The sequence below is a fragment of the Diorhabda carinulata genome, chromosome 2 (assembly GCF_026250575.1).
Source record: "Diorhabda carinulata isolate Delta chromosome 2, icDioCari1.1, whole genome shotgun sequence".
NCBI classification, from domain to species: Eukaryota; Metazoa; Arthropoda; class Insecta; order Coleoptera; family Chrysomelidae; genus Diorhabda; species Diorhabda carinulata.
In genome coordinates, this window is record NC_079461.1 from 4,152,058 (window position 1) to 4,179,871 (window position 27,814).

Here is a 27,814-nt window from a genome sequence, read left to right on the forward strand (position 1 = left end):
CCAACGTATTTATCAACAAAATTTCAGATTTCTCAGAATAACGTATGTATGGAGATGTCTTCATAATATTATCTACGTTGGAAAAGTTTAAACGTACCCATGTTCAAAACTCAATTATACCTTTCTATAGGGATATCCATCCCTTTAAGGGTATGCCTGATAAATAGTTTGTATGAGATTAAATATTTCCAGCATATCTCGTAATTAGTTTGTGGCAATGTATCAAATAATGTACTGGTATAAAATTTTCATTGCTACACCGAGTGATGGCGAATTAGAGTCCATTCGGAACAAAAAAGAGGCAGATTTAGACCTCAGAAACCTCTGAAGTTAGTACGGGAAACCTTGTCGCTGATTGATCTTGGTCAATCGGAAGCCTTTTAAAGCTTATTCTCAAGGTTTCCCATTGAAATTTTTTACTTTTCTATATCTAATTCTGCTTTCTTCTCATGATTTCAATTATTTGCTGGTATCATCTGCACTTTCGTAAGATTCTATTTTGTTGTTGTTTTTTTTTTGTAGATTCCTGAAGCCTCCACATTCTTTTTCCATGTATATTGTATTTTATAGTAAACAGATGTCTTTCTAGGATTGACTCCGTTATTTTCCGCCCTCGGGATGTCGCTTTTGTTTATGGATCTCTACCAGAAATCAAAACAGATACATCGTCAGCGCACGCTATGATTTTGATTATTCTTCCTATCCACGATGGTTTCAAAACTTAAGAGGAAGTCGAGATCCACACTCTAAACGAGATCTAACTCTTCCAAACGAATATTCAGATAGATCATACTCTTATAGATTTGGATTAAGTATATAAATGGATAATTACATTACAAATACTGGGAAAACAAACAAATAAAATTTGAAATGAATAGAAAAGTTTTAATTATAAGCGAGAAGATTGTACGTGAGCGAAAAAATCGAATCTGGCGACAACTAACACTGGCAAAAAACTGAATACGAAATTTTCTTAGTAAAATCTTGAAGTTTTCATTTCCAAATTTGCTGCAATCCTTATTATTCTAGTTTTTGTTCTAACTAGTCAGCAAATACTACATGTCTTGGTACGTTACCTCAATGAGGTTCTATAACAACATTCCAAACAATTAAGGAGAAAATATTGTGAAGAAATTCAAGTCGTGGTCGAAAACTGAAATTAATCTTTCAAAGGAATATAATACAAGCTGATTTCTATTAAAATAACGAGAATTACACCCTTACACATCACAACACCGGTCATCAACTTAATACTTAATCAAGACACACATTAGAAACATGCACAGATACACAGATTCCCTAATGATGGGAAGGACACTTTTCGAAAGCTTGCAATTATAGTTTAAGAAAGAGTTTTCATTTCCAAATTTGCTGCAATCCTTATTATTCTAGTTTTTGTTCTAACTAGTCAGCAAATACTACATGTCTTGGTACGTTACAGCAATGAGGTTCTATAACAACATTCGAAACAATTAAGGAGGAAATACTATGAAGAAATTCAAGTCGTGGTCGAAAACTGAAATTAATCTTTCAAGGGAATATAATACAAGATGCTTTCTATTAAAACAACACCGATCATCAACTTGATACTTAATCAGGACACACATTAGAAACAGATACACAGTTTCCCTGATGATGGGAAGGACACTTTTCGAAAGCTTGGAATTATAGTTTAAGAAAGAGTTTTCATTTCCAAATTTGCTGCAATCCTTATTATTCTAGTTTTTGTTCTAACTAGTCAGCAAATACTACATGTCTTGGTACGTTACAGCAATGAGGTTCTATAACAACATTCGAAACAATTAAGGAGAAATCACTGTGAAGAAATTCAAGTCGTGGTCGAAAACTGAAATTAATCTTTCAAGGGAATATAATACAAGATGCTTTCTATTAAAACAACACCGATCATCAACTTGATACTTAATCAGGACACACATTAGAAACAGATACACAGTTTCCCTGATGATGGGAAGGACACTTTTCGAAAGCTTGGAATTATAGTTTAAGAAAGAGTTTTCATTTCCAAATTTGCTGCAATCCTTATTATTCTAGTTTTTGTTCTAACTAGTCAGCAAATACTACATGTCTTGGTACGTTACAGCAATGAGGTTCTATAACAACATTCGAAACAATTAAGGAGAAATCACTGTGAAGAAATTCAAGTCGTGGTCGAAAACTGAAATTAATCTTTCAAGGGAATATAATACAAGATGCTTTCTATTAAAACAACACCGATCATCAACTTGATACTTAATCAGGACACACATTAGAAACAGATACACAGTTTCCCTGATGATGGGAAGGACACTTTTCGAAAGCTTGGAATTATAGTTTAAGAAAGAGTTTTCATTTCCAAATTTGCTGCAATCCTTATTATTCTATTTTTTGTTCTAACTAGTCAGCAAATACTACATGTCTTGGTACGTTACAGCAATGAGGTTCTATAACAACATTCGAAACAATTAAGGAGGAAATACTATGAAGAAATTCAAGTCGTGGTCGAAAACTGAAATTAATCTTTCAAGGGAATATAATACAAGATGCTTTCTATTAAAACAACGAGGATTACACCCTTACACATCACAACACCGATCATCAACTCAATACTTAATCAGGATACACGTTAGAAACATGCACAGATACACAGTTTCCTTGATGATGGGAAGGACACTTTTCAAAAGCTTGGAATTATAGTTTAAGAAAGAGTTTTCATTTCCAAATTTGCTGCAATCCTTATTATTCTAGTTTTTGTTCTAACTAGTCAGCAAATACTACATGTCTTGGTACGTTACAGCAATGAGGTTCTATAACAACATTCGAAACAATTAAGGAGGAAATACTATGAAGAAATTCAAGTCGTGGTCGAAAACTGAAATTAATCTTTCAAGGGAATATAATACAAGATGCTTTCTATTAAAACAACACCGATCATCAACTTGATACTTAATCAGGACACACATTAGAAACAGATACACAGTTTCCCTGATGATGGGAAGGACACTTTTCGAAAGCTTGGAATTATAGTTTAAGAAAGAGTTTTCATTTCCAAATTTGCTGCAATCCTTATTATTCTAGTTCTAGTTATATAATTCTCAGCTTATTTTTACCACAAGTAGGAACGTAGGTTATTATGATAAATTTGTAATTTTTTTATGTTAACAAAGACGAACGCAAAATATTTATTTTAAATTTTTGTTTGATTTTTTTTGTGGGGTTTGAATTATAGTTAGACTTGAAATGCTTTATGTTTATATATTTTGAGTTTATTCCTTACCTTACACAAAAGTTTTCAGGAAAGGTGAATTATACCTTAAACGAACAACGTAAAATGAAATTTTTCGCAAAAATAGCAACAAACACCCTCTCCAAATAACACAACAATCAACAACATGGAATCATCACCTGTTGCCACTCTTATTGGAAAAAAATATGATCGTTTATTATGGTCTTTAAAAAATATAGAGACACGATAATATCGATTCTTAATTTATCAATTCCGGCACATTAACACTTTTAGTTTTTCAAAAAAGATAACATTGATAAGCCGAGCAATCACTCCAGGAAACAACATGTGTTGTGGGGTCTCGAACGACTACCAGAAAAATTTAATGTCCGTGTAGGTTATTTTCGATTTGAATGTAGGTGGTTTCATAAATCTAAAATTTAATTCTTGAACATTCATTTTACTCGTTTCGCGTTCGCACCGATGACCGCGTACAACATTTCTATCTTAAAACTGAAATTTTAGAAATATCGAATTTTTATTTTTCGATCAAAGTTTATCTCGTAACCCGAAAAACAAAATATAAACAAAATAATTATAGTTTATTTTAGGTTAGAACGTTCGCGGATCATTCTCGGATACTGTATCGAAAGCACTCTATTAAAACCACGTTGATTTTTCTCTATCGAATACCACGATTTTTCCCACATATTTTGTTTTTAGTTTACGCGAGATTTTTTTTTAAATATAGAGTAATTGTGCAAGCGAATAATCATTATTACGGTAAAGATTTGGAACTGAGCGCAGTATCGCACGGATCTTCTGAAACAGCTGAGTCGTTACTGATTTTCTCGTACGGTGGCGCTATTTCGGGTTTTATATATCGACAAAGGTTCGCAGTAGAGGGAAATTCACCCTACCGAAATGTTTAAGGTGGAAGCGTTGATTTTTATGCAGGAACATAAGCTACACATCAAAATTAAAATGAAAAAATAAATTCCTAACTCTCCCCATCGATTTATTCGGGATTGGAAATATTTGGGGAAAGGCTAATTATAGATATATACATATATGTCCTGCTTTTACCTTATCACCGACGTTTTCGAGATAAGCGCTACGTATTTTTAGTAGCGACGAGGGGAATTATATATACTTTATGGTGTATCTATGTGTCAGGGGTCAAATAAGTATCTTTTAAACATCTATGGGTTTAGTCCTTCCGATATCAATTGCAGATTATAAATACTTATATAAAAACCTTTGCCGACAATTTTGTTTGATCTACCATAGGCGTAGATACCTCATTTTATAAATATTTTTGAAAACAAACCCCCTCCTCCCGAAAGAAGCAAAATATTACATTTGAATATATATCTTAGCGATAAGCGCCATCTTTTGACGAGAGATAAACGCAGTTGCAGCCGAACTAATAGACGTCGCGCACAGTAACGCCATTTCTAGTCGAGTAGCCGAACTATTTTGTACCGTATGGAAACTTTGCGTTGTTTCTCGATTATTAGCCACGCTCCTCGGTTTCTACACAGCTGCTGGGCCCATGTCGTAATTTTTCCGATGGATATCTAAATATCAAATTTCATGTAAGTATATTTTTGTTGTTTTATTTACTTGAAACCAAACCCAAACGTCTTTGCTTCCAGCGTGTACTATTATAATGCGTTTCCCTTTAGAACAAGGCCCTCAAACAGCAATTTTAACTATTGCCAACCCAACCGAAAGTCACTACATCGTGACTGTCAAACCATGTTTCATCTAGATAAATTATTTGTATATTAAAACCTCGGTAGTCTTTTATTTGACGCAAATAATCTTGTAGCCGTCGAACGGCGTTTTTTTGTGTTTAAAATCACATGCTGAAAAAACTTGACGTTTGTTTTGCCAGCTCGATTCTCGTTCTGCTTCATCAACTCACTCCTCGTTGTTCCAATCGCATGTTTTCTATGGTTTGCCTTTCTGGAGGTCTTTTCGAATCTATCTTCAAATTGCGAATTCTATTTTAGAAAATTTTAACACTCTTTTCATTTTAGAATCCATTTGTTTGGTTGACAAAGACTTTCATAACTCAACTGACAGACCGATTCACAGTTGGCCTATTAGAAGAAAAAATTTGGACATTTACTTAACAATTCCATTTTCTTCGAAGCTAAAAATTATTCATTCAGCTACCTTCAGAATTAAAAGTGGCAAATACATATTATAAGTTCCGGAGATCGTTAAAGACATTTCTGCTTGAAAGACTTTATTATTTTGTGACAAAATTCTACAATTTACCATAAACGTAATATACTTAGTCAGTTATTATGCATTACGAATAAGACTATTCATTTTATGTACGCAAAAACAACTGTCGAATAAAATTGCTAAGCATTGAAACGTCAAAACCAAAACGAATCTGATAACTCTCGGAGCAAATCAATCTTACTCAGAGTGTTCAAACATTGATAAAACAGAGCGCGAACGATTGCCGAACGATACCGATCAGTCAGAATCATCAGATTTACATAGCCGAACGCAGTATTAGGTTAGAATCATTGCATTTTCGTCACAAATATAAATTAAATCTGATCTATCAAACTAGGCCAAAAAGTCAGTACAGGTGATACGTGTTATTTTATCAAATATCCATAGCTCCATAATTAAATATTCGTATATCGAAGTAAATAAATCGGATTATATTTGTTTCCATTCCCAAAAACAGAAATAACTCAAGAAGAATTCCTTTGAATTTAAATTTTGATGTTGAGCGGACTTTTACGTATATTTTCTTAAAATTCCCCAGAGAAAGAGAGAGAAAATCATTTTCTTGGAAAGTTACGAAACGAACTGTCTGTAAAAGACGATACGAATATAACTTTTTCAATAAAAGAAAACATAACCTGAAAATTGTGTTCACAAGATGTTTCGTTCTACACAAGACATTTTTAAATTATTATCTTCGGCATTATCATACTTCCATTTGTTTTTATAATAAAATTGGTGTTATTTGCATTTTTTTTTTAAAAAAAAGGTCTTTATTTTAATTATTATATTAATCCATCAATAATAATAATAATCTTCCAATGAACAAATACTATTTCTTAAGTACCCGCCGAGACGCAACGAATGCGCAAAGCGAACAAGGAGGAACGATCCCGTTTGACATTTATCCACTCGTGAAATGCGGGAAGACATTATATCTTCATCAGTTAGACTGGACGAGGCACATAAAAGAAGAAGAAGAGAGCTTTGACAAATGAAGGAGTGGTATTGACAGATCAGCTGTCATCCCTAGCGTCATAGCAAGATTAGGTTAGCAAATATTCTCGCATAAAAACTATGCATACATACATACATCAAGTGTTTTTAATTTACCAGTAATAATAATTTTATTCATGAATATACAGGAAATATGAATTTATATTCAAAACAATATGTTAATGTTTAATTTTAATTAATATAATATGAAGTATAATTTGATCACATACATAATTAAATTACAATTTCTCGTTGGCAAACTTCCGCTTGTTTGTACCTAATTATAAATACCTTATATTATCTAATTTTGAAATATTAATTCTGATGTTCAAATTGTACGCCACTTTTGATTCCTTCCTTGATGTCAAATAATTATCTCAATAGATATTTATTGTTACTAATTATGTATATTCAAATTTGCGATGTTATAATGGTCAAACTAAAGTACAATATACAGTATCACACAGAATGCTTTTGTCTTGTTATACTAACCGCGATTCCCAAAGTGGTCTAGGTGGCCCACCAGAGATCCAAGGGAATCTACGTTGGGGTCTACAGGCCTAATAGGCACAAGGCTTGGAGTCGCTCTACTGCTTTTCTCCATCAATTTTTGTTGATAACTGCTTCAAAATCTTCTCTAGATGCTTCTATCCATTTTTCCCTCAACAAGGATCTTTTCACCTAACTGTCTTCGTCCATTCTCGCTAGATGCCCCATCCAAAGTATTTTTGCTCTATCTCAGCTTAACCATAAAGTACTTTGATCTTCTTCTATACTCTTTTTGCTTTTCGAACTCCTGGACTTTATCAATTCTATACTCCTTGTTTTGCTCTGTCGTCACTTTCTATTGGTTGCAGCTATTCGGATCCCTTCCCATCTCCATATGTTTGGTCTTTTGTTCATTTATGTGCATGGTTTTCTTTTCGAAGAGTAGGAACATTTTTCCTAGATCCTTTTTCGTTCTACTCATAAGTACCACTCATACCACATCAAGGATTTGTGTTTTGTTATTGTAAATCATCCCCTGGGTTCAAATGCCACTACTTCTCCTTGCTTTAAACTTTTTTTATATACAGCTACTTCAATCTCGGTATTATTCAGTGTCATTTTCACCAAATGTAGTGTTTTCTTATGTATTCTTTCTGTTTACTAGTACCTGGATCAAATGTTTTCTATTTACTGCTTAAAATCCACAAAGAGGAGCTTCAGGTTCATCCTTGGTCATAGATATTGTACTGGATTGCCTTCAGGATGAAAATTTGTTATAATTGACTTTTTAAAGCCCCCCTGATACTCGTCCATTTCTTCAGCCAAGCATTTCCCTAATCTATTTCTTATGATAATTTGCAGGACTTTGTATACGACACCCAACTTCAGATTCTTCATCAATATAACTACGAATTTTAATGATAAACGCTACTCATTTCACAAGAAGGCTTCTCGAGCTTAGCACTAATGAAGAGCTAAAAGAAGGTATCAAAAATATTGGCTGCAGATAGAAATATCTGTGGGGAATTGTGTAAAATTTTCTGTAAAATAATGTAATTCAAAATTCCTAATTATTCAGAACAGTTCATGTATTTTAATAAGTTTGATTGAAAATTTATTTTCCTGTTATTTCCTCATTATTTACGAGAATATATGAAACTCGAAATCGGAGGAAATAAGGGAGAAATGTATTTCCCCACAACTGTATTTTGATACCATATTAAATTTGATGGAATCGGAATCGATACGAAATGGTTCATGGAGAATTTTAAAACTGACAAACGTAAATGAGAACTGGGAATTTCTTTTAGGTCATGGACAAGAAATAAATACGTATATGCAGATAAATTTTTGAATTAAACGAGTAAATATCAATATTCAAACAGATACGATGTTTATTTTTCTTTACAAGAGTAAAAAAATACTTCATTTCTTCAACAAGATGTTTATTTATTCCTAACCTAAAATTTCAATGTTTGTACAATGAGTTACATCTTATATTCAAAGAGAGGTCACTAATAATCCAGTCAAAATAGACAAAAATAAGTCATAACTTAGCCAAAATTCGCATAGAAAATTGCCAGAGACGTTAAATACATCATTATAAATGAAATGTCAAAAGTCCCCTTCGATCCTACTCTGCAAAAAATTTTATTCAAGGTCAAATGTACAAAATTAAGGTTTTTTCCATTTTTCTCGAAAACAGTGAGTATTATCGTGAAAGTAGGTTAGACAAAAGTTGTAGATCATACAATTTTCTACAAAAATGGTCCAGTCACTTTTTCTCTTACGACTCACCGTTCGTGAGATATCGCGGTTTTAATCATTGGGAAATTCATATTTTACCTAATATGCACTAAAATGCAGCCTGTATACGTCACCGGACGTTAAATATAAATTAAAATAAGAAACTATTGGTTTGTGTTACTTACACAATTAAACTTATATATGTTACAGGAAAAGTAGAGTTAACTCTCACTAAAAGTTTCATTAAAATTTGGATGAGAATAAACAGATCAACTTTACCTAGGAAGAGTTAACTATACCTACTGTGATTTAGTAAAAGTTTATTCCGAGATTTTGCTCTTCTCATATAACTGCGCGCGCATATCTTTGTTTTGTTTGTTTATTCCAGCTCTAGTTGTTTACTATCTTTACCGTTTATCTATTTGATGCTATTAACAACAGCGACCAAGGATTCAGTAAGTGTTTACATTTCAATAATTAGTTGCAGTTTGTTATAAAACTTCGTTAATAGCCCGGTAAACGAAGTAGTTTAAAGTTGTGAAGTTATCTACCTAATGTGTGTCGTGATTCTCCGAATTTGAGGTTAGATTAGGTTAGGCTAGGAGATTGCGCAGAAGTATTTACAAAGATTAACTCTTCTCCACACGACATCGTTACAAATGGAATTTCTCATTCTTCTTGCAATGTATGTCGCTCCAAAAAAAAATTGATTCCATAGACAAATATAGATATTTGAAGTTTGTAAAATCTGAATGGAACAATAAAACAGTACAGTTGTCTTGTCTGCCTCCAACATCTGCTTCTGCCTTTCAAAACTTTCATCGTTTGTATTATCAAGTTGGATTACATTACATTAGCCCACAAGTTTTTGAAGTACTTCATACTATGCATATGCATGAAAGCACGGTGGTCGACGTGTCAAGATCTCAGCCTTTAGATTTTACTTTTCTTGGTTCGATTCCCGCGATGTACTTTTTTAAAAAAAATTTTTTATGCTAATATATTTATAGGAATATTGGTTTTATAGAATTTTTTGGTATTTTATATTTTATTTGGGAAATTAATTTTGCAAGGCTAATTAATTTTCATTATAACTGAAAATCAATCAAAATTTTTTATTCCACTCCATCAAGTCAACATTATTTATCAGTAGTGCACGTAATTTGAAGAATAAATTCAGTTTATCAGTACGTAAACAAAATGGAATACTCCGACGGACCAAAACTCAATTAGAATTAAATAAAACACTTTATTTAACAATTCTTTATTAATAAATTAGTACAACTACATAAAATGGGCGTGTCACATAGTCACTACGAACGTTGTGGTCGCAGCAAGAACTAATCACAGATTAAAAATATACAGGTAGATAGACAACTTGTGTAAATTTCGTTTTTAGCGCTACTGCGAGTGGAGTCATTACTAATTGGGATTTGCCGGGATATTCAAAATATAATTCTGTTTTTAAACAAGATTTATCTCAGACCTTCATTATTAAAATGAAAAACCACATTATATAATTACTTAACCATATTGAGAAATGATGTAGTGTTTCATTTAAAAAATGAATAATATTGAATCTTATAAATTTGCATCATTAGCAATTGGAAAACATGAAATAGTTGAATGGATTACATTTTCTTTAACTACAAATAATGCTCTGTATATTTTTCTGAAGAATGTAGTTGATACGATATTAAAAACGCATTTCAAGTTAAACTATTTATTATTGACTACTTTGGTTTCAGATATAACAGTTATACATTAATTATTATTAGATTGATATAATATGTACATTTCAAGCATTTTAATGCAACGCCCGATTTCATTTTATTAAGTGATTGGAAGGCTGTCATCTGTCAACGTCCATGGCATGGAACTAATGACTAACGTTCACGACGATTCTTGTCAAGAGGTGGGTCGAAGTGATCGTTAAAATAATTAGTTTCAAAACGCAAGCAACACACATTGCAACCATGAGAATATATCTCATTAAATATATTATAAGTAATTTTTATGGTGACGCACTACAAAATTCAATAACAAATTATAAGATAACTTGATTTACGATTTGAAGGCTGTGGACTAAATGGAACGGGGAAGATCGTTGTCGTGAACGTGATTGTGGAATGTACCCATGTCGCAGCCCTGTGACATGCAGAAATACCGGTATAAAACGTCCCTAATATGGTTATCTCCACTAGATTATTTTTTTCTGTTGTAATACCTTTTAATTCCCAAATATTGGCGGAATTTATTTCAAAACGATGTTTCTTTAAGTGAAAACTACATCAAATAGTTGGATTTATCTAATATGATTGGATTACGAAGAATTTTGATGTTATTCTAATCCTCCTTCGATTGTTTCCAATACCCAAAAGTAAAAAAAAACATGAACTGACAGCGTTTTGTATCGATTAAAGAGATAAAGTCCGATCATTGGAAGAGCTCAAGGTCGAAGCTAAAAGCGCATACCAGATGTGTGTGGAGAACAGGAAATAAATATTCAATATTTAAAAAAGGTAAACATACTGATTATTAATTGGAATTATTTTTATGTAAATAATAAGGCACCTATTTTTGTCAACACGTCACGTTTGTTTGTAATACTGAATAGGGATGCGAAAAATAATCGATTTTGAAGATAATTGTACAAAAATCGATTTTAAAGTGATTTTATTTTCATGAATAATCGATAAAAAATCGATTTTTTTTATAATTACTTCATTGCTACCTCTCGACAATAAGTTTGGTCTTCTGGTCCAGTTCTAGTTTTTTTTTTATTTAGATAATTTAATTTTGTTGATTTATGTGGAAAACATTCTAATTTGATCCCCTTTTAAATTTGATTTATCTAAAACTTACTATTTCTGTTGTTTATTTTTAATTAATAAATCAATACATGATTTTATAGAATTTTGAAAATAATTTACAAATTAGTATAAACGATTAATATAAGAAAATCGATGATTTTTCTTAATAAAAATCGATTATTTATTAATCGATTGTTCATGCTAAAAAACGATTAAATAGAAATCGATTTTTTATATACAATATCACATCACTAGTCTGGAAGGCTTTAGTTAACCCATTAATGCATAAAACGCTTTTTCCAAAATGTTTTTTAATTGATATTATTTCAAAATGGTCTTGAACAAATAAATCATCATCAATAAAATTACACCTAAATAACTAAAGTTGTTTCTGATAACTTAGGAGTAGTTTCTATTAAGGATTTAAATAAGGATAATGAAAAAATAATTTCGGTTAGAGTAAAACACTGGATTTTTCAAAGTTGCAATTTGTTAATTAAAATATGATTAACCCAATCGAAAGCCTTAGAAAAATCACAAAAAGTTGTTGCAGTGGAGTAAAGGCTGTTTAGGCTAGAGTAGACATTATTAAGGAGGGAGAATAGAACAGAACAGAAATGGTAAACGCCTCTTTTTTGACCAATATTTCTATGATCTTAGATAACGTGGAAAGGAATGTCCTACAAACATGGAAAGTAGATATGTTATTCCAAAACTAGCAGATTTTCTACTGTCCTACATACTTAGACAGTAGAGTAGTCCCTCAATAGAGTAGAAGTTTTTTTATCTCCATTTTTCCATAAAGAAAACAAGCAGGTAACTGGCAAAAAAATAGAATTACCCAAAACAACACCCTTCCACGATTAATTACATGATATTATCAACTAATCCACCTGTTCATTTTTTACCTTCACCCTTTTTTTTCTCTGGAAACTGAATATTTTTTCTTCTTAAAAAATCCTATATTGTCATGCAACTTTAGCTGCACGTGATCACTAATTACTATTTATCAATATTGAAGGCTGTTAGTTTATGTTTCGTTTTAATATTCACAGATTATTATAACACACTGTATCCATTCGGTCCTATTCTAAAGTGAAATTAAAAAAGTTTTCTGATCTTCTTATTAACGACCCTTAATTAATTTTAATTTTCCTATAAAAGTCACCACCGTTTCGAATATTTTCTATTCAGAACCAACTTGTTATCGTTAGTTGGCTTCATTTCATTATAATCACCCAAAATTATAAATTTTGTGTACCAACAGGTTTTTTATGGAGATATTTAGATCATAAAGATGGTTTAGAAAATAAAACTGCGGAAAAATATTTTTTTTTACAATCAAGCAGATAAATAAACCCTCAATTGATAAAACATATATTTTTTATATGCTTTTATGCTATTAGACTCTTAAGAAGTTATTCATTTATTAATTCATTTACTCGCTTTATAATAATGAACTCGCGCTATCAGTTCAGACAAAGACAAAGTGAAGGAAATAATTTGTATTATCAATCACGACTACATTGTGAAATTTCTATACCATAAGGTTCGACGTTATAATTCACCCATAGAGATAAAAGCTTATCCATCATTTCGGATTTAACAACGTCTTTGAACTGAATAATTGTTACGGAAAACAAACATTACACTTTGAGGAAGAAAATTATAATGTTAATATATTGAAGCGTGAGACAACTTTTGAATAAAGTAGATTTAAATTTGATTTTTTGTAATACTCCCATCCTTTTTGACAATCGTAATTCAGATGAATCACGTGAATGAATTTGAGGTTATGTATAGAACGTACAATATTTTATTTAATAATAGTGTTACCAGGGGCGGTTACAACATAAACGATGCAGTGGTATAGAGTTCTCAAAATAAATTGAGAACTAAAAAAATTATAATTGTTGAATACTCAATAATTTATTATTATAAACTCTGTACAATAGTTTCTTATTTGATGTAACAAAAATACAATCAATTGTAATGTTGGTTGCCTACATTGTTGAATAATTGTTAAGTATTTCTATGATGCTTGTCATGTCAAGGAGAAACATAAAAGTAAAACCAAATAAACAATATAAATCAACAATAATAATTACAGAATTTAGATAACGATAAACTAAAATATATTTTATTACTTAATCAAAATGAAAATACTTTGGAATTGCCTTATAATACCTTGAAAACAAGTCGATCAGTTCTAGAAACTGACTTTTACTGTGCTCAATCATTACGAGGGTGGTCAGAAAATAATCATGATCATTTTTACTTTTCAACATAGTTTATAGATTTCAAGTCCTCGACCGATGAATATCTCTCTCTTGAAAGTAAAACTTTAAAGTTGGGAAACACGAAAACTTCACCGGAGACCAAATCAAATGAATAAGGTGGGTGGTTTTTTTTCAATATGGTCTCTTTTTTGAAATTTATCCCTTTCCGTATGAAGCAACGATGCGAAATACTCTCATGTTATTGTTTTACTACGACTTTTCCAAAAAAATGTTCACCATCACTTTTTCGACCGATAAAACCATCTCGTAGCAGGTTTGCCCTTTACAATCTATTGTCTTGAGTGTTTTTAGTAAGGTGGGTCCACGTCCATCGATCGAAATAATTCCATCAATTTTGCTTAATTCACCTGGGGAAAGTTCATTCGAATACGCTTTTGGTCCAAACTTACACATACATATTTCTTCAATCAAGATATTGTAAATGTGCCCTTTTTATATGCTGAAAGCCTTTTCTATTACTATAATCTTAATCCGACGGTCGTCCAGTACCATTTGGTGAGCTTCCTCGATGATATCTTCAGGTTGAGGTCGGAAACTTTTCAGGCAACCCTCGTATATCACGAAAAATATCAAGATCAAAAGGGGATCATTCAATTAAAATATAAATTATTTATTATAAACTAGATTATTTGATAGGTAAAATAGGTAAAATATTCAGCATTTCTTAGGAATTTCTATAAAAACTAAACATATAACAACAATGTAAATATTACCAAAAAATAATAATTAGAGCGTTCCAAATAGTTTGAGCACGTAACATAACGTCAAATATTACAAAATTATGACAATATAGCATGATAGTCAAAATCTACTCAGATAAATACTTAAAAAACCACGTTCAGTTTTCCAATGACAAGGACAATTTGCACGTCACAAATATGACGCAACAGGCAGTGTCTCAAAAACCTAGTGCCGTATAATTATTAAAAATATTCTTACAACAAAAGTGACCAAAGAAATCCTCAAATCTTTTTTATTTTCACAGGCATCCAATTTTTGAAATATAATTTGGTTATCATATTTTTGGGATGAACTCAAAAACAAAGGAGAAAACAAGAACGTAGAATGTTGTGACTAAGGTCACATCATCCTGTATTTATCAGTGCCTCACGGAATATAAAACTATTTTTGAACAATAATTATCCGATTGCAGAATAATTTTATAATAGTCTACCTTTTCAATGTTTTAAGTGGTTTCCATCTTTAGTACTTTCGAAAATCGAAAATTAAAATCCTTGGTAAAGTAATTTCAATTAGTTCATAGATAAATTTCGCGGAAAATCACTATTCCACCACTCGCGTGAACCTTTGTATACACTCGAAATGTTCAACAATCAAAAGATGATTATAACTAATTGAGTTTCATGTGCGGAGAACGCGTTCAGGGAAGCGGAACGCTTGTGGTCTGTATCCTACTATATACTACCTACCCACCGTCCTTTATGGTTCGCTAGACTCATCTATTATCCGGAAAATATTGTATATTAACCAATCAAACCAATAACAGATCACGGAAAGTGACAATTTTCATGTGAGGTAATACAAGATCGAATAAAACCAGATTATACTATTTTCAATAACTTAATATTATGTTAAAAACGTAAAACTACCAAGAACAATGAAAAATAAAGTTGAATCTCTTTTTGAAATCTTATAATCATAGATAAATTAATATCAATAACAAAATTAAAACAACTCACACTGCCATCTAGCAGGAAACTACGGTAACAAAATATATGAAAATATGCTTTAAAAGTTGATGGAAATTATGAATATTATACAGTATGATTGAGAAATATTGTTAACAAATGAATTAACGAATAGAAAGAGAAAACGTAATATTTGAAATTACATTAACTGAATTAAAGTTTGAGATTGAAATTTCCTGTCCACGACAGGGTTATCGAACTATATAACACCGGCAACACGTTGTAAAGTGTATTATCGAACACATAACTTGTATCGCCATTCAACAAGTATCATTTGCATGTGTCTCATCTAAAAACACATGTAGGTGAAATATCAAGGAATATTTTAACAGTTTTATTATTACACAACGTCGTTTCGAATTAATTATGTTTATATTGAAATTTTCAGGTGATTTAGTACTTTGTTTTCGTTTTATAGTCTGCGAAGTGTATAAGTATATTTAATTTCAACAAGACGATAGAAAATTTAAATATAGACATTGTATTAAAAATTATTTGAAATCCGTTAATATGCGAATGATGTCAATAAATTAATGTTTACATATAAAATTCACAAATAGAAAGGCATTAGGCAAAAGTTGAATTAACATCTTGACCTTGACAATAGTTTTCAAGATATTCTAAGAAGATTATGTGTAGATGTCAATTAGGGATGGCGATCTGAAATCGATTAATCGAAGAATCGATTCCTCCGACCAAATAAATCGATATGTTGTACTAAATCCTTTCAGTGGATCGGTATTTCACCCTTGAAAATCATAATTCGTTTTTTTATGTTTTTATTTTAATGTAGCAAATAGATTTAGAAAATAAATGCCTTTTTTTATACCTGATCTGATAATTTGATATGGTAATAAAACTAATTGTTATCATCAAATTCCCTGAACTAAAAAATCCCTGATGAGATATCTCGGAGATTGTTAATTATGGTATCTTTCTTGCTTTTCATAAAATAGATTCATATTTACATTGTGAATACAAATGTGAAAAAAATGTATTTATTAGAAATCAATCTTTTAGAGCTCGATTTTTATGAATCGATTCATCACGTTACGATTCGAATCGATTTAAAAATCGATTTTTCTCAGAAACAATCGCCATCCATACTGTCAATAATAAAAACTAAGCAACAAGAATAGTGGATTTACCATAAGAGTTAGGTTAGGTCAGTTTTACAAAAGTGCTTTAACCGATCAGCTGATCTGACTGACATTTCCTTTGTTGTTGATTTGAATGTGATCATATTTCTCCGTAGAACAGTAACTTGCATGCAAAAAAATGGGCGAAACCGATTAAAATGTACCAGACCTTACATAAATCAAACGGCTGTGTTTCACCCTTGCATGTTTTCAATCAATATATATTACGTCTTGTATTGCATTGTACGTTGTCTTGCTTCATGATAACTGTTCTTGGGTAAAATGATTACTTTTAAGTCATTTTATAAAAATAATTTTATAAATAATAGAAAGAAAAACATTGTTTATAAAGTATTTATTCATCTATAAAAATTTAGAAATACTGAATTACATCACTGATAGTCACAAGGTTAATTTATTCTTATTGAAATTACCAAAAAAAAATTGTAGCGATAATACAAAATATTATCTATTTTAAAATCAAATGAAATGAAAGGAAATAATAGTTGCGTTCGGTAATGTTATTCGCGGAACCCAGCGAGCAAAGAGAGATTTGTATCACGTCATCATAGGTTGTACAGATTGATTGTGGTGATTGCCGAACAGTAAACGCTTACGAGAAAAAAACCTAAAATACGTCAGCTGGTCAGAACAGTGTGTAGTTTTATGAAAGTACACAAATTGACTTTTTACTTGGTTATTTGCAGTATAGAAGGGAAATATTATATTCAGTCAGTTTTTATACATTACGAATAAGACTACAAACAATACATAAGTACAAACAACTGTCGAATAAAATTGGTAATTGAAATGTCAAACAAAAAGTCAAAATGCAAAACAAATCTGATAGCCGTCTTTCAAGATTCGGATCAAAAAAATCTTACTCGGAATGACTTTCCGGAAACTATGGTTGGGTTAACCCAATCAGGATAAGAATGTTCGGAAACTTACAGAGTCCTTCGGATCGTAGTCGTACGATATGATCTCTTCTACTCTGATAGACCAGCTGACGGGTTATTGTATTTATCTATGGTTGTTTGAACTTTAAAAATTATTTATTTCCCTGTCTACTTTTAATTCCCATTCCCCAACATTCGGAAACTGTCATCTAAATCTCGTTCAGCTAATAGGTGATCTACCTGAGCACGGGTTATAGTTTTCAAAAAGCCCTAGAGTATTAAAAAATATATACAACCTAACACAAACCGAGCAGTGCCATCAAAATAAAGTGGATTACAGAACGATACCGAACAGTCAAATTTACACAACCGAACACAGTAAATAGACATCAAGGTATAATTTAAATATTTGATATAATAGACGAGCGTTTACATATTATTGAAAACGAACAAAGAAACAATTCGACGAATTATAACACACTATTTAAAATTGCTGTTACATGAATAAGATGAAACTTGCAAAACTCGTTTTTTTCAAAAGTGAAATGGAAAGTTTGTTTCTTAACTTTGAATAAATCTAAGTTGAATTGCAAATTCTAACAAGCAAAATTTTAATGAAAGAGTAACAAGAACGCATTGACTCTGTTAACAACTCACATGATTTCCAAGGAAAAAGGTTGTTTGGTGTATAGCAATGGAAAACCAATTACAATTTACTCAATGGTTCTATCTTTCAAGGAAAAATATCTTTTAGACACAACGTTAACTATTTTTAATTTCTTTCTTTAAACCAGAATTCACTTTCTCAAAAATTGATTCCATTTTATGCATTCCTGTTATTTTTGCATTTCAATTGTAAAAAGTGAATAGAAACATTTCTTCCTGATTTTTTTTGTAGGAATTAATAATCTGTCTTGTTTTTTTGAAAAGAATTTCTGATTCTTTTAAAACAATTTTACCTTTTTCTTGTAAAAGAATCGAAAACCATTTTCTAACCATAAAAACTCTTCAATTATTTTTTATTAAAAGCCACTAAGAGGATTTAGAATAGTGCAAAATCGTTTAAGTTTAGTCCTTTTAGATGTTTTACCACTTTCTAGGCTAAAGTAATAGTTTGTGTAACTGTATGGTCTAAGATAAAATCAAATATGTACTGATCAATCATAAATCTACAAACTAGTCAACTTCAAAGCACTTTTAGTTCAAAACACAGTATCTACTTCTTTTAATAATAACCACAGGGTTTACACATAACTCATTTGTAAAGTACACGCATTTTTGTATAATGATCGTTAATATTAATAACAAATTGCATTTTCTAGCATAACATAACAACGGAGATCAAGGCAACCTGGGGCAAACAGATGCTTCTGGGCAGTTCAGGGAGCTCTCACGAAGGTCAAAGCTCACAATTTACAAGACACGCAGTCAAATAAGGATGACGACGACAAGTGAGCGGAGATCCTAGGAAAGATTTTTGGTCCATGCACAGCCATGTATGGAGTTCCTGGAGGACGGCGACTGAGAGGAAGACTGCGCCATCGGTGGTTGGAAGACAATGAAGCAGATCTGATTCCGCAATGACATTGGAGGCACCATGCTCAGGATAGAAGTTTCGGCAGTCGATTGTTGAGAAGGCCCTGGTTCTCAAAAGACCGTAGCGCCGGTTGAAGAAAGAAGATCTTCTAGCAGTGGAGCTCGAGCCCTCAAACATGAGAAGCAAAATATTTTTGTAGTGTTGTTATAAACCTGAAGATGCGTTTACACCTACCAAATAGATTTAAAAAAGGAACGGCTTTGGAGGGATTTGTATGTTAATGTGATGTCATTAGTAAAGAATGTCATGTCAACGAGTCAAATGGAAACAAAATGCTTTTAATACGATTTATTTAATGCAAAATGAAAAATTAAACTTCCAACAGGATAATCACATGACAAAACTCATGGGTAAAAAGTATATTGTTTATTTACAATTTGTACAAATATCTAATTACGGTTAAGAATATTATTTATTTTTTACATTTCATATTGTTTATTTATCTGATTATTTTCTTAATATGCGGTTAAGCACGTTATCAGAGGATTTGTTTCGCAAAATTATTTATCTAATATTACATTTAATCTGTACATTTTTCATATAAATATTAAATATATACAGAAATACACAGAGGCTAGCATTGGGGCATATATAACATAATATTTTGGTAAATAGTACAGAAATAAATATATCTATTGACTTGTAAATATCAAGTGGCAGTAAAATTTATATGAATGGTATGCTTTATTAAATTTAAAGAGACACAACTCGAATTATAACACTTTTACCCACATTTAATTCTTAGATTTTGCAGGATTTCGAAGTTGTATATGATATGAATTTGAGACTTTATAACGCCCTATGTGAGTGAGAGAATTAAAAAATACCTACTAATGAGAATGACAAAAAAATATGGAACTTTCGGAAGCTATATGTGATAAAAACATTATGGGGAGTCAAGAGGTACCAACTGTTAAGAATGACTGAAAATTTTGAACTATCGAAGGCTATATGCGATAAAAAAAACATTACAGAGGAGCAAAAATTACCATGACAAAAACTAAAACTTTCGAGACTTTCGAATGCTGGATTTAATTAAGAAACATTATAGGGAGTTGAAAAGTACCAACTAATGAGATTGATCAAAAATTTGGAACTTTCGAAAACTATATGTGATTAAAAAACATTATGGGAAGTCAAAAGCTACCAATTAATGAGATTGATAAAAAATTTGGAACTTTCAAAAGCTTTATGTGCTATAAAAACATTATGGGAAGTCAAAAAGTACCAACTAATGAGAATGACTGAAAATTTTGAACTTTTAAAAGCTATATATGATTAAAAAACATCATAGGACGTGATATGGTTCTAGCCAATGACAAATACTAAAAATTTGAGACTTTCGAAAGCTGGATTTAATTAAGAAACATTATGGGAAGTCAAAAACTACCAATTAATGAGAATAACTAAAAATTTGTAACCATATGTGGTTAAGTTAGGTTACGAAAGCTATATGTGACTAAAAAAGATAACAATGACGAAAACTAAAAGTTTGAGACTTTAAAAAGCTATATATGATTGAATGACTAAAAATTTGTAACTATATGTGGTTGAAAAACATTATGGAAAATCAAAAGGCACTAATCATTGACAGAAACTTAAAATTTGGTTCTTTAGAAAGCTGCACGTGATTATTCACAATACGGGAAGCAAAGATCTACCAAATATCAACCAAGATTCAAATCGTAGACATATAAAAGTAATTTAATAAACTGAAGAATGCAGATCGGAATTAATTAATTTAATCTTATAAAAAAACCTAGTATTAAACTTATTTTCACTAAAACTGTCTTTTTTCTAAATATTTTTTGTTAGATATTAAATATTTTTACTAATTTATTTAAACTGACACTAACTCGCTTGCCTCTGTATAAACTGATTGCTAATAAAACAAAAGTAAGGCATTTCCTAAGTTTCTAATATGAATTAACCCCATTATTGCTATACATTATAAACGATTAAAAAATATAAAACAATAAAATTCGAATAATACTTTTGATTTTCATGCACCTCCTTCAAAGCTTCAACGATTGTAAAATAAGACACCAAATGTTATAAAAGGAGAAATGACTTACTCTGTATTAAATTTTCAAGAGTATTCGCTTAATATAACTGCTGAAAAAATATCACATGGCCCTTGTAATATAAAAACCAGTTTTAATAATAAAGAATAGATTTAAAAAATGCACATAGAATAAGATAAAATCATTCATAAACCAATTTTTTAACCGCCTTGAATGCATCCAAATTAAAAAGATTGTTAAGTTTTGATTTTCAATATTTTCAAATAATACTCCTAAATGGATTCGAAAATTCAATAATCTGATAGGTTATAAACCCAAAATGGCTTCAAATTGTGATAATTTATATAAAAAAAAGTAATTAGACAAAAAATTAACAACATGAGTATTGCGAAAAGACATGAAACCCCCATATGTCTTTCCTTGGGAATCATAATCGTAAACATGATTGTGTAACTGTACAAAAAGTATTTTGATCACCCTATATACAAGAAAAAAAACTTTACATTATGTTTAATCGATATTTATAAATACAAACAAAACTTGATGTTTTGAAATCGGAAACTATACAAAGGAATTTGAATAAAATTGAATACAATATAATTTCTTAATAAACGGTTATTTTCGGCATATGCCAAACTGAAGATATTTTAGACTTGAATAGAGTTGGTGTACAAAATTTTATGAGATGCTATTGGGGTTTGATTCGAAAAGGAATTTGATCCACTATTCAAGTTTCACCCATGGAAAAAGCATACAATGACCCCTTACAATATCTCCCACCATACACAATCTTACAGTTTTTTGCTAACATGGCCTAAAAAGAACGAAAATAACAATAATAACCATGAATTGAGTAAATTGGTATATAATTGTCTTTATTTTTTCGCGTCTGCTTTGGATTTTTAAAAATTTCAATTTGGAGTATTTTTAAAAAATTGCAGGGTGCACCCTTTTTTTGTAGCCCCTACTTTACCGACCTGTGATTTATTGAAATTCGGATTTTTTTATTTTCTTCAAAAATTCTATAAATATAAATTCAATAAAAAAATGGATAGTAAAAATGTTTTTCGTGATTTTTATACGTTAGCTTCAAAAATGCCTAAAATTTAAGCTTCTATATCAGAATACCCCCTTAATCGATTGTAATTATTTAAAACCGTTGATAAAAATTTTCTATCTGAACCAAAACTTAACAACCCCTTACATGAGGTCTACAAAACTATACTATTAAAAGATTTTCGACATTTAATCAATATGAAACGTCAACGTTTTCAAATCATTATAAATAGAGGGGCATATGGCTTTAAACGAAACACAAAAGAAGAGAAAAATTGAACGGTTCTTCTGTTGATAGAACTTTAATTAATTCATCTTGAATATTTTCATAATAATGTCATTTTATATATTTAAAATAAGTATAATCTGAAATATTCAGCATAATATGACAGCTACCATTCAAAGACCACTAAAATAAATAGTCCAGGGAATAAATAGCACTCACTTGGTTCTACCTTTCGATAAGTTTTATTTCAACTTCGGACAAGCGAAAATTGAAAAAAAGTAGCCCCCCTACAAATCACCGGGAGAGAAAAAAATTGTAAAAATATAGAAATCGTGATGAAAAACAATTATTTTTTTCATTAAATTCAATAAAAATTATTATCCTAGTACTTATCCTGGAATAAAAATAAATTATTAGTCGCTGCCACAGCTATAATATTTTCGGCGGGATGCCATGCCGTGTGCAATATTTTTTTATTAAAATCTAAGCAGTCCACGCTAATTTCGTCCTTTTTTCTTTTACCTTGCGAACATACTTTTCGGAGTTTCAGCACGGTGCGCGGTTTGGCGACATCGCGTGAAGCTTCTAGCGTTAATTCACGTTTAGTCGACCGATCGAACATCCGGAAAAAGTTGTTATAGGATCCTGTCATTATAGCCGAATCGTTACCATTCCAACAACACTCAAATTTGTCAAAAATACAATCGTTCTCATAAAGAGAACACAATTTAGCTCGTAAATATTCATGTACCTGCAAAAATATATTAATCATTTCATATATCATTACAAGAAACAATGTAAAAATGAAACATATTACCACAATAAGGATACAAAGAAAATTACAACAAATGATAGAAATTCAGCCTAACACACATACCACACAGTATTAGCTGAAATTAAAAGAGTTGTTTATAATAAGTAATTCATTGATTACCCAAAAGCATTCGACCATGCAATACTTGTATAAATGTAATCGCATGGTAAAGAGGTAAAAGTTCAAAGTTGAGGTTTACCACGACTTGAGGGTCAGTCGGAATTTAACTAGGTTGCAAGGAGAAAGGTTGGTTAGGCAGTTTAATTTATTATGATGATAATCGTCAGTAATGAACATAATGACGACATCTCTACGGCATGTAAATGGTGGCTGATTGACATGTTAAGTAATCGAGAGTTCTATAAATGAAGTGAAACAAGATCTGGAAGAATATCACCATCTATTTTGCAACAATATCAGGACACATTTTGGGCATGCATGAGAATGTCCCCCTGAAACTTTCTCATACATTTGCGACAACATATCACCAAAGTTGGAAAATTGTACAAAGTACTGCAACCTTCACCTGGCATAAGCACTTGACAAAATTAGCTAAGGTGGCTTTACAAAAACTTGTAACCCTTTTTAAGACCAAAAAGCTATAAACTCCCCAATAGCTGTTAATTATCTACAAAGCCCAGATTCGTCCATCTTTGGAGTATTGCTCAGCAAAGCATACCCTGAAGATGCTAGACTCAATACAGAAGAGAACAAAAAAATTAACCTGAAATTTGGACAGCTTATAGCATAGAATAAAAGTCACAGGTTTGACTCTGTTTTACAGATACTACCATGGCAGATACTCTTCAATGCTGTCCCACATAATCTCACCTAGAGCAGTATTTGCAAGACCTACTCGATATGTAGACGTGGCCCAGAACGTCAAGTTCTGGGCCAAAGTGGAAAATAAAGTAAAAATAATTGGGTGGAGAGAAAAAACAGAGAATAGAAACGGATGGAGAAGTATAGTGAAAAAGAATAGAGGAAAAAAAGCAAAGCAGAGCTTAAAGATTTTGAGAATATATACAGAAGACCGCACAATATGACAAAAATATTAGGACAACTAGAAACAAGATATTTTCAGACTGGTAAAAATGAGGTGCAATCAAAAAACAAACCATACAAAATGATCCAATGATGGTCGGATTGTTGGGTATCCAATACAGCAGTAAAACAACTGGAAAGATAACAGAATTGATAATAACTTAATCAATATTCTCAGTAAATTTATTACCTATTAGAGAAAAAAATAAAATTTACTTCTAAATAAACTGAAATGTTCTTACCGGGTAAGTTTCAATAGGTCTAGTCTCCATATGCAAATCCCAAACTTTAACTGATAAATAATCCCTAGAAATCATATACCTTCCATTATTTGACAACTTGACATCTGAAATACTAGAAATAATTTCAGAGAAAAAACTCCTATTAGTCGGATCTTCAGGTTCTTCGAATAACTTTGAATGTCTATCACAAAGAGCAGCAGCTCTCATATCACATAACCTAATAGTCCCTTTACTGCTACTATATACTAACAAATTACATTCGGTGGGGTGAAATTCTGCTGCTGTTATAACTTCTGTAAGTTCTTCCATATTTGTTGGTTTAATATCAACAATATTAAAACTTTGATCCGTTATTTCAAGATGCCATAAATTGATTCTTAAATCGTCTGCTGATAAATATGTTTCTTGATCCGAATTCACAGATATTGAATTTATATGGTATGTGTGTGCGTTTGCAAATATACGCCTTGGTGAAGCCTCCACCATCAACTCCATGGGCTTAATTATAGGTACTCTTAAGGAACTAACGCTAGTAGGATCGACTAGGCTACCATTTTCGGATTTAGTATTATACCTAAAAAGTCCACATGATTTCTATACTTATTATCTAAATGTTAAAGGGGGAAACATAGCATTAAAACCTTCATTGAACCAATTCTCAAATTAGAAATGCCCAGAAATAACTCACCCTTCAACTCTTTTATCCCTTTCTGAAACTTTCCATAATTTAATGGTTTTGTCATTGGTCGATAACAAAAAATGAGCTGGATTCTTACGCCTCAACCACCTTATCTTATTTATTTTTTCTTCTATTTCTAAACTTTTTAAATAATCAAATTCTGGTTCGTGCGACTGAAACGTGGAATAGACATTGTATTCTCCACGTTTTGGAAGAACTGTTTTTGATACAGGGTCACGTTGGAAAATAACTACTCTGCCTCCCTTGTCGCCAGTGGCGAGGAGTTCTCCGTCGTGGTTGAATTCCACGCATGATATTATATCAGCTTCTGTTACATCATCATCTAAAGTTCCCTTCACTTGAGAGAAACACCATTGAACTTCACCATTACCTAAGAAGAGAAACAAAAATTGATTATATTCAAAAATAGACAAGAAAAAGGTAAGTTATTTTATGATTCAAGTATTTGAGTTTGAACAAGCTAACTAAATTAGAAGAAGTGCAAATGAAACTGATATTAAGTGTTAAAATCATTTTAAGCATATTCTCACAACAATAAACAAAAACTTATTTTGAAAACTTAATTTTTATGTTGCATACTTCCACTATATCCGTCATCACTTACAAAAGCTCAAACAACTCATAATCAAACAAACTATAACAAGATAAAGTTGTGCAACATATTTTATAGCTTTTATCAAAGTAATATAAATGTCAAATTCTTGATAAATAATTCATAATAATAAATGAAACATCCACAAATTTCAGGCTTATCATATGTTCCTTGTATTTCAAGTTTTTGAAATTTTGAAATGAAAGTAGGGTTTTGTGTGTTACAGGAATAATATTACAGGGTTTTCAAAAAAAGTGATTCTTTTTTATTCGAGACATGAGAAATATATCAACTTCAATCTATAAATTTAATTTAACAAATGTGTTGACATCTTATAAGATAAATTGTATCATTATTATGGAAAATACATTCTTTAAAGAAACTTAAATATCAAACTATTATCAAATGAATGTCTTTCAAAGGAAAGATATATATAAAAAATGCTACAAGTTTAGTAGGTTCATATCTTGTAGCACAATCCTTCTCCATAGAGTTCTGTCATTTTTACTTTTAATTCTTTTACACCATCCGCAACCTCCTTCAATATCTGCCTTTGAACTATTTAATGTTTTATTGCAAAAAAAGACACACCATTATCCAAAATTCATATTTTTTGAGTTTGACAATTATTTGAATTACTTTAGATACTGATTTTAGATAAATTATTTATTTCCTTGGAATATATTTCAATTTTCTATCAAAAGACTGATTCAAAACAGTCTATAATAACTTTTCTGTCTTTTAATTTTGATTGCAATGAATCAAAACGCAAAAGTTTGCACAATCAATTTATAATCTATTTAACAAGATGAATAAAATTTTTACTTTGTACTACTATAATCCTGTTGGAGTCTCTTCTTTTCCTCAACCCAGAAATGAGATTAGGGAATGCCACTGTCCTTAACATCAATTAATTATGGTAACATCAACGTAAACAAATTGTGATACAAAACTAACAAATTCACTCAATGCAAATTTGCTTATCTATTTGAAAACATTCTATTAACTACTTAAATCAACTAAAACTATCAATAAATTGAGAAAACCGAAAAAATACGGTTGTTTATTAATTTTTGATGTCAAACAAGTATCTATAAAAGGAGATATGTGCTAACTCCATACCTAGTTAATGTAGTACTTTAATTTTTATTTAGATTACTTAATAGAGCTTATACAGACTCTAAATCGATATACGAGCCTTAGACACTACGTAATTCACATACTTAGAAAGATCACAAATTACGCCGAGTAGGGTTATGCGTTGATTGAATAAATATAAACGTAATTATTAAAACTATACAATTTTAGGTGGATAGGCAATTTCTTGCACAAATAGACGAGGAATTTAAATTCAAACAACTAATAAAAAAGTTTATAATAATTATAGGCGAATTATCAAAGAAAAACTATAGGCTTGATTTCTGACAGAGTGCATGGTGGTTGAAAAAACTGTAGAATAAAATATTTTTCAAATCACTCACCGCCTACTAATTAATATAATTTAATAATAATACATAGTTACCTTCCATAATTCTAGATATTGCGATTGTTTTGCACAAGAAAAATTCACATAGCCCCTCATCGGGGTCACACTGTTGTCGAAAAACGAAACAACTTACCAGCAGCCATAACACAATGATGGAGCGGGATTTTCGAATCCGTAACAGATTTAATCACAGATTATTAACAATAGGAGGTTGATTAATTTGATTTATATATTGCATAGGAATACTAAGTATAAAAAATCCATATAAAAACGTAATAAACTGTAAATACACTTTTTTAAAGTAGCGTCATAAGTTCACTTTTTGCAGTGTTGCCAAATAGTATTTTGATGGCATCTTGAGAAATCAATCTTTAATTTCAAGTTCCTAACTTCGTTTCTTTACTTATAACGATAATTCCTCTCACAGTTTTAAAATCCCGTAGTTAATTGAATTGAATTTTAT

The 27,814-nt window shown here is 30.9% G+C and overlaps 2 protein-coding genes and 1 long non-coding RNA gene across 9 annotated transcripts in view; 1 reads left to right on the forward strand and 2 right to left on the reverse strand.

Moving 5' to 3' along the window:
- The window catches only part of LOC130903946 (cAMP-specific 3',5'-cyclic phosphodiesterase), a 248,370-nt gene extending 233,128 nt beyond the window's left edge, over positions 1-15,242 (reverse strand). For 2 of the 6 annotated variants that reach the window (XM_057816398.1, XM_057816384.1), the window contains exon 1: positions 14,998-15,242. The gene's annotated coding sequence lies outside the window, so the exon portion shown is untranslated. Of the gene's footprint in view, positions 1-3,274; positions 4,068-14,997 lie in introns of those variants that run through there. The other 4 variants (XM_057816392.1, XM_057816400.1, XM_057816393.1 and 1 more) reach the window with 4 other exon arrangements.
- Positions 15,243-17,941: 2,699 nt separating this feature from the next.
- Positions 17,942-20,891, forward strand: LOC130903625 (uncharacterized). The gene is made up of 2 exons (XR_009060759.1): positions 17,942-19,517; positions 19,922-20,891. It is a non-coding gene; the product is annotated as an uncharacterized LOC130903625 (long non-coding RNA).
- LOC130903624 (protein phosphatase PP2A 55 kDa regulatory subunit) lies at positions 19,443-27,690 on the reverse strand. 2 transcript variants are annotated; one of them, XM_057815840.1, is made up of 4 exons: positions 27,485-27,690; positions 25,262-25,643; positions 24,574-25,147; positions 19,443-23,224 (listed from the first exon to the last, which is right to left on the reverse strand). In XM_057815840.1, exons 1-4 carry the CDS (start codon positions 27,492-27,494, stop codon positions 22,856-22,858), a joined length of 1,335 nt encoding a protein of 444 aa, XP_057671823.1. In that variant the 5' UTR covers positions 27,495-27,690; the 3' UTR covers positions 19,443-22,855. The 2 variants fall into 2 exon arrangements, with proteins under 2 accessions (XP_057671823.1, XP_057671824.1); XM_057815841.1 differs by having other exon boundaries at positions 27,388-27,639.
- Between the last annotated feature and the right edge of the window lie 124 nt (positions 27,691-27,814).